The sequence below is a fragment of the Haliotis rubra genome, unplaced genomic scaffold (genome assembly GCF_003918875.1).
Source record: "Haliotis rubra isolate DU_JTF1 unplaced genomic scaffold, ASM391887v1 Scf146, whole genome shotgun sequence".
Lineage (NCBI taxonomy): Eukaryota > Metazoa > Mollusca > Gastropoda > Lepetellida > Haliotidae > Haliotis > Haliotis rubra.
In genome coordinates this window covers 1762643-1770884 of record NW_025765403.1, presented here as the reverse complement: position 1 = coordinate 1770884, position 8242 = coordinate 1762643, and the positions used below count along the sequence as shown (strand labels likewise).

Here is an 8242-nt window from a genome sequence, read left to right as displayed (position 1 = left end):
TACATAATGATTTATGGACATATATGATCATTACATCATTACTACTAAGTCCCCTTATTTTCAGACCAGTTAAGATCGGGTTGAAGATGGTCTTATATGATCCATGATTGTCGTAAAAGGCGATTAACGCTATCAGGCTTGGGTTTCATCGTACCCCACTGCGGGGATCGATGCGCATATAGTCAGTCTCTCGATTGTCCTGTCCAGACACGATTTACTTACAGACAGAAGCCATATATATTGCTGAGAAAATAAGCTAAAGAAAGAAAGCTATTTTCAGTCGGTTGCATAATATTTTGCTAACAGTGTATTTAACTGGGTAGTCATTGTCTTCATAGAAACTGGATGAAGTAAGCCATTGTCCTTTTCTCTTTGTTTTCTCTTCGTCTGTACACGGGTGTAAAACAAATGAGTGTATTTGTATGGGTGTTTTCATACACCGTAAATCTTAACTCCACTGTCTGGGGTTAGTATCACGAAGATGACACGTTGATACCTACAGAGAACAAAATCATCAAATCTGATAAAAGACAGAACGCATGTTCAGAATCTCGGTTTTCATTGGTAATATGTGGGTCATCTGTGATAGCTTTGTCACTTTACATTCAGCAGAGGAGGTGAACTACGTTGACTGATACAGGTCAGCTTAAGGTATGTTTGAGTTGTACAAATGTTAGTAAGAGAGTCAAACGTGTATTTGCATTCTGTTCGCATCGTTGAACCGATGTTACGTGTTTTATTTAATAATACGTTATATCTAGAGATATGGACTTAAATCATTTGATTTCATTCTCAGAGAACCATTTCTTAGTGATTCTTATGAAATATGTGCGACATTTTGAAGGCTGGGTTACATCTATACACTCGATATATCGTTGAGGATGCTGACGCGTTATACAAACTTATGTATGACATTGTTATTTTATAACATTACATGAAATGTCATTGTAATAACATCGTGTAATCCTATGGTAATGATTTATGTTCTTTAGACTCATATTGACTTCGATGTATATAGGCTCTGAGCTCAACACAATACCGATTCGAAACAACGTTAGTGAGTATCATAAAGAAAACACCTCATTGAAGGTAACAACAGCAAGATCATAATGTGCACAGTGGATCCATGTAATAGGGAACGATTAATGAAGAATTATTTCTCATAATACTTGCACTCAATGACAAGACTATCTTTGTTGGTCACTTGTGTTGTCTCTTATGGATAAGAAAGTTAATCTGTTGAATCGGTGCAAGATGAAGACACACTTTTCATGCGTGATATATGCGTGATATGTTAACATCATAAATAATTTATCAATTCTATTTTGAACACAAAATAATATATTTATATGTGTCAACAACGCTAACTGCAATACATTTGATGACTTTGAAAGTACTTGTATGTCTTGAGACCTGTTTTAAAAGAGAATGAAATGGTATCCTTGTTTCGCTAAAAACATAATAAAATGTTTCTCGTCGTCATTGAGGCAAAATGTAGTACATTTCATTATATTACAGGTCAGTTGTAACATGTTCAAATCAATCCAAGGTCTCTCTGCAAGTCTTACAGCGTACATCAAGCTTAATAGTAATATTTTAATGCATTGAATCTGCAATAGGTGTTGTCAAAGGTGTATCCTAAGCCCACTTCTATTTCCCTTTTCTGAATAATATTTTGCGTAATTTTGGTGTACAGGAGAGACGCCATGTATTAAAGGCTTAACTTCGAACACAGCATGATGGCTAAAAATCATCGTGTCATAGTTTTCAAAGATGGCGGGAGATGATCGAAACATGCAAAGTTGTTCCAATATGGCGACCAAAAAGATTGCGCTTCCTGTCATAAATATGTTGGTATCTTATTCGGTGACTCAGTGGTAGGGGCAAAGGATAGAAAATAATATGTTTGCAGGCTAAGGTATTTTTGGTATATTTTGATTATTTCTAATGTTAAGCATTAAGTTATTAGTTATCCCCTGGAATTCCAGATATCATTGCTATTTCTATTTGTTATCTTACAGTGTAGAAATATGGGGACTTAGTGTTGTTAAGAACATAGAAGTTGTACATTCAGCACCTTTTAAAGTTTTGCTTTGAATTAATTTACCCATCTGTGTTCATGTGTATATTTATATCTTTAAAGGACTATTAAATATTGTTGTATAATATTGAAAAAAATATATGATTATTGTGGCAAAAATGATACAATATGAGACAAATGGAAAGTAATGATTCCATAATTTGGCTATCTAGAATATATCATCCACTATATGTCTGTGGATTGTAATTTGGCAGAATTTTATAAATTAGCCAAATGTCAGAGACGTTCTCTTAAAAACTAACAATATACACTAGCAAACGTATGGGAGAAAATGAAAATGAGAGATTTTGTAATGTCTGTCTCACTGTAAACATGAATAGCCATTTGTAATAAATTTGAAGCATTGCTATGTTCGTACGTCCCCTTAAAGTTTATGACTAACTTTATATGAAGATGCTATGATGAAACGTAATTACCAAAGACACACATTTAGATATATGTCAGGTATTAGTGAGATAGTTTTCATTGCACATTCGCACTCTGTACTCTTTGATATGTAACCATGACCTTTGGCAAATAACCTAGAACACTTCCATAATGTAGAGAGCGAACGCACTAGGATGTAACAGAAATATTGTTCAAATATAATTGTGACCTACTTTACGCACACTTCACCCAGCTTTTAGGCGTGACAACCATCGAGAATAATTCTACGTATACCATCCGATGTAGGCAACAGCAGAATGCCCACGTCGAAACCTGGACAAGCAGCAAGTGATGAAGCGGAGTTGTGTGCCGTAACTGTAGTCAGCTCGAACGGAGATGGAGATGTTGCCAAAAAGCTCCTGAAGGACGATGAGGATGGAGGAGAGTTAGACAATCAGCCACAAGAACAGGATGATGGTCTGCCCATAGACCGTGGATGGGCTTGGGTTGTTCTAGCAGGTGACCAACTTGCCTTCTATTTTGCAGAATAGCCTACACTTTATTATTATTATTGCATATTTACATAGCGCACATATCCACGCACTAGTGCATGCTCAAGGCGCTGGTATTTTGGTTTTGGTTTTTTATGCTGGATGCTTTTCTTAAGTCTGTCAATGACAATTTATGTTGATGCTCAGATGAAACCAGCAATTATATTTTTTTCCAGGCGGCCAAGGGTGTCGCGAGTGCCTGTGCTGATTTGTTTGGTGGCTGTTTAACGCCACAATGGGTAATATTCCGGCTATATGACCGTGGTCTGTAAATGAGCATGGGCCATACAATCCAGTGAATGGCACCATAAACATCGATCTACGCAATAGGAATGCAATGACATGCATGGACCAGATCAACGAGTCTGACCCGCAAGTCGCCTCTTTCTGTATGCATAGGCTACTTAATAATACACCTACCCTGGGACCCGTTTCACAAAGCTCTAGTAAGCCTAAGATCTCGTAACTTTCCTCGTAGCATCCCTACCTCCTATACTGTAACAATGACTTACGATAGTCGCAGCGCTACAAGAGCTTTGTGAAACGGGGCCCAGATCTTCACTAAGCTCAGATCCATAACAGACAGACAGAAAACAGACAAATAAGTTAAGCCATAATATGACCGAAATATCGTTTATAGCGGCATTGTGGCAAGCTTACAACACGCTACCAAATCTATGAATGACAGAGAGGTGTATAGGTACGTGAATATATATAGTCACATAGCTACGTTACAAACATGACACTTGTTAAATTGAATTTCATATACAATGTACAACTATTATTAAACTAGATATGTATCATACAGCTTCCATCAGGGTTACAATACAGACGATGGAATGTGGATTGCGGTAACTTTGTTTGGAATATAATGACACCCCTTCCCACTGTATTCTGCAATCAGCAAAACGTGCAGTTTCAACCTGGCATACCGGGTGGATCTGTCGCAAACGTTGCTAATGAGCACATTGCGTCAGGATAGGTCCTGTTTATGGTCGTGTGGCTCCAATACCTGAGGTGCATCAGACCATTCCAGATGGTCTGATGCGGACTCTGACAAATACCTGTTGTGGAGATGGTGATCTTCTTCTCACATTGAGCGATCTACAACGGTGCCCGTATGTTTCTCAAACGGGATATAGTCGGACAAAACAATTATTGCAACCCGGGACTCCTGCAAGGGCTACAACAGATTGTCTAGCAAACAAACCTACTCATGCCACGCTCATGCTACATTTTTTGATTTGCGACACACATGCTTTTCGATTAAACTTGCAAGCAATGTATGTATGGTTACATTCTAGTACCCTAAGGTTATAACATGACTCGCTGTTTGCCGCGCTTCTTCACGCTTCACGTCTGTCGCCAAGTATACTTATAAGCAGCCCACGAGTTGCACAAGAAGAAACTTCGAAACATAATTTGGGTGTCAAGTTTCTAACTTTGTTGAGTATATATGTATGTTGTACAATTGTCGTTTTTCTAATACGGGGTGTCTGTTATCACTTACATTGTTATTAATAGCTGACATGTCATCCATAATATTCCAATCGATTTCATTATGTCGTCGAAGTCGTATCTGATGAATGCTGACTTTTCCAGGTAGTTTCCTGAATGTCATTTTGATGGTCGGATATGGACAAGCTAAAGGCCTATTCTTCGTAGAATACGTGAATGAATTCGAGGCATCTGCTCTAAAAACAACATTATTCATGGGTGTGATGTCAGCATCATACAGCCTGGGTTGTGAGTAATAAAGAAAAGTAATCTAAAACAAGCTAAAACTATCTCATGTCAAATATTTCAACAAAACTTTACAGAAAGAATGTTATATGTTCTTGTATATCTGCTCGCGCCGATGCTGTTGACGTAAGCGAACATTGTTTAACAGAACACATCTTACACGGGATGGAAAATACATTTGTAAGCATTCGCTTGTGGTCACATTGTGTTTGCAGCGCTCTTTACCATGAATGTGATTCTACAACTGCTTGGGGAAAGAAAAACCGTACTTCTTGGCGGAACAATATCATCCTTGGGGATGCTGACAGCAGTGTTCCCCACCAGTATGACCTACCTCATCTGTACACACAGCATTCTTGTTGGTGGGTATATTATCTACAAAATATCAAATCACATAACATACACCGGGTAATAATAATAGGCTTTAGGTGTCTGAAGATAGGCATCTTGATACACATTACAGTTTCATTTGGGAATTTCTTGGACATGAATTGTATTCACAAGCAGTACATAAATTTACCATGTTTTGAAATAGGTTATCTTTCATAAGTACGCAAGCTTATTCCTGTATTAAAGATGTTCTAATAATTTGAATTTTCGCGCAATAGCGGAATTATCAAAGATTATATAAGCTCTTGAAGAAACACAGTGCTACCAATGATGTAACAGATCTTCCAAGGTCTACCAGACTCCGTAAGACAACAATGAGAGAGGATAGTTGAGACTTGTCAGGCCCCGTTCATGTGAGAACCGTTTCCTAAAGGGACAGTCGGGAATCCTTGGAAAGCTTGAAGATGGAGGGCTCGAAGACCAATCTAACGTATAAAGCTGTCTCCAGCTCACAAACTTGCCTGGTAAAATCGACGTGTTCGCTGGAACATTGGAAAATGGCTTAAGGGCTCACTTTCCGATGAGAGTCGTTTCTTGTTGCATATGGCGGATGCCAAAGGAATACACAGTATCAAGCAAGGTTCCCTTTGTGGGAGGGTCAGTCATGCTATGGGTATAAACATCCTTGGGTTGCAAGATGGGCTTCACAGAGATAGTATATTTTCTCATGGTTTGGTAATCAGAGATCCAGCTTACATCAAAGTCTGCATGCCTTAAACCTTAAGTTAATAAGCTCTCTAGAGAGCAGGTCTTTGACGTACAGATGTATCATAACATTAATTTGCGTATCTGATTAGGGGGGATAGTTTGGTGTGTTTTCATAACAAAGTACAAGGAATCCCATTCTCTACTCTTGGAATGATAAAATATGGATTACTTTGTCTGCCATCGGTACATATCGTGTGTAGTCACTCAATATTGATAAAGCCTAAGCTTGGAAATGTTGTTCACGTGCTCAAATTCCGCTATGACAGAATCAAACCAAACAATTTTCAATTCCGATACTTACTGCATTTTGATGGGATTTACTTGTATGATTTACTGGTGCTATAGCTGCATTAGTTGCATTGATGAAATATATACTATTCACACCTTGCTAAGGATAAAATCATTGATTCAACAGAAAACTATGATGGGGGGAAAAGTTTGGTTTAAATATCTTAGCCTATTGTAAGCAGGGATCGAAGTTTTCAGTATGTTACTGCATCTTGTGGATCCCATACCTGCTATTGACAGGTGTTGTGTACTTGTCAATGACCCGTGCCATGATTTGCAAAATGTTTGATTGGTGCCATACAAACCATGTTTATGGTTACACAAGTATCAAGTGCATACGGTTAGCTTAAAGTAGCTGTTTTCCTGGAGATGTGTTACCATATCATTATGTATCCAGATTAAATGGATACAGTTTCAAATTATAAATCTGCGTTGAAGTAAAGTTGCGAATTTTAGTGATCCTTAGCAAACTGTGAATAGTATATGTACTTTGTAACTTTGACAAAGTTGTGATGTCAGCAAACGCATACTTATTCTCTGAACAATTACGACAGTATTAAGCGAGTAAAGGTTATGTATGATGAGGTAATACTTTCCTTGACAGGTCTAGGCCATTCAATGGTCGGTGGCCCAGCACTGGTGCTGATTGGAAAGTACTTCAAGAAGAGAAGAGGTATTGCCACAGCAGTGGCCCTATCTGGAAACAGTTTGGGAAACAGTATATTCCCACCTGTAGTAAACTTCCTACTGGATGAATATGGTGTCCGGGGAAGTATGTTGATCCTAACAGGGCTGACAATGAACATGTGGGTCGGAGGGGCATTGTTTAGGCCATTAAGTTCATTCCGTAAGACTGCAGCAGGATTGAAATCTGTCATGAATGAAAGGAAAGCGCGAGACCAGGAAAGCACTGGTGAAGAGTGTGAGAATGGTGCGGATGCAATGAGAGACGACGTCTTGACATTCCGTCCAGTGATTGCAGAAAAAGCAAAACATCATCAAAATTTCCATGAAGGCATGGCACCCAAATCACGGAGCAGCCAGGAGTCACATCTTGAATCATCCTCTGGGAACAACAAAGAGTCAAAAGAACGCAAAGGTGTAGGCATGTGCCTAAAGCGTGCCTTGTCATCATTTGATTTTTCGTTGTTCAAGCAGGCAAAGTTTCTGATGTTTGTTACCATAGCAAGTTTTGGAATTATTTTCAAATTGGTGCTAGCATACCTTCCCGCCTTCGTAGTCGAGAAGGGTTTTCCGCAAGCAGAGGCAGCTCTTCTTCTAACTATTTCAGGCGTGCTTGACTTCTTCAGTAGACTTGCAGTAGGATTTATTGCAGACCTCAAATACTTAAAAGTAAACCATTTAATGGCCATTGGTGTACTCATATCTGGTACAGCCACTATGTTTGCCTCTTATTACAACACATATATACTTTTAGTTGTGTATTCTGTCATAGTTGGACTCTTTGGTAGTTTCTTCCACTGTCTGATGCCCGTGGCCATAATAGACTTCATGGGACTTGACAACATGCCGAAAGTTCTCGGGTTTGTTTCCGTGTTCTATGGACTTGCTGTATCAGTCACACATCCCATCATCGGTAAGATCAATGTTTTTTAAGTGTTTTTCTTTCTTTTGTTTAAAACTTCAGCGCAGTTAACTGACTTATTTGACTGGGGTTTAGAAATTGGAGCAGTAAGGAAGGATCATAATATATGGGTGAATAACTTCTTGAAATAATAAAGTTGTTCATCCATATATTTTTATCCTTTCTTGCAGTTTACTCGGGTTTAAACAATATTTTGGCTGAATATCTGTTCTGAAGCACAGTAGCAATTTTGTGGTCCTGATGACCCACGAACCGACATCTTTGACAACTGGTTCTTCCATGATCCTATTGTTAGTAATAGCTATACTGTTGCTATACACCTTGATATGTGTGATATGGAATGTATATATCATATGACCCGTGAAGATCCGGATTAGAATTGAGCTTCAGTAACCCATGCTTGTCGTAAGGGGACTAACGGGATCGCCTGGTCAGGCTCGCTAACTTGGTTGATACATGTCATCGTATCCCAGTTGCGTAGATCGATGT

The 8242-nt window shown here is 38.7% G+C and overlaps 1 protein-coding gene across 1 annotated transcript; it reads left to right on the top strand.

Moving 5' to 3' along the window:
• The first annotated feature begins 6765 nt into the window (after positions 1–6765).
• Positions 6766–7764, top strand: LOC124269617 (monocarboxylate transporter 12-like). The gene has a single exon (XM_046704646.1). The coding sequence runs from the start codon at positions 6766–6768 to the stop codon at positions 7762–7764; it is 999 nt and encodes a 332-aa protein (XP_046560602.1).
• The last annotated feature ends 478 nt before the right edge of the window (positions 7765–8242 follow it).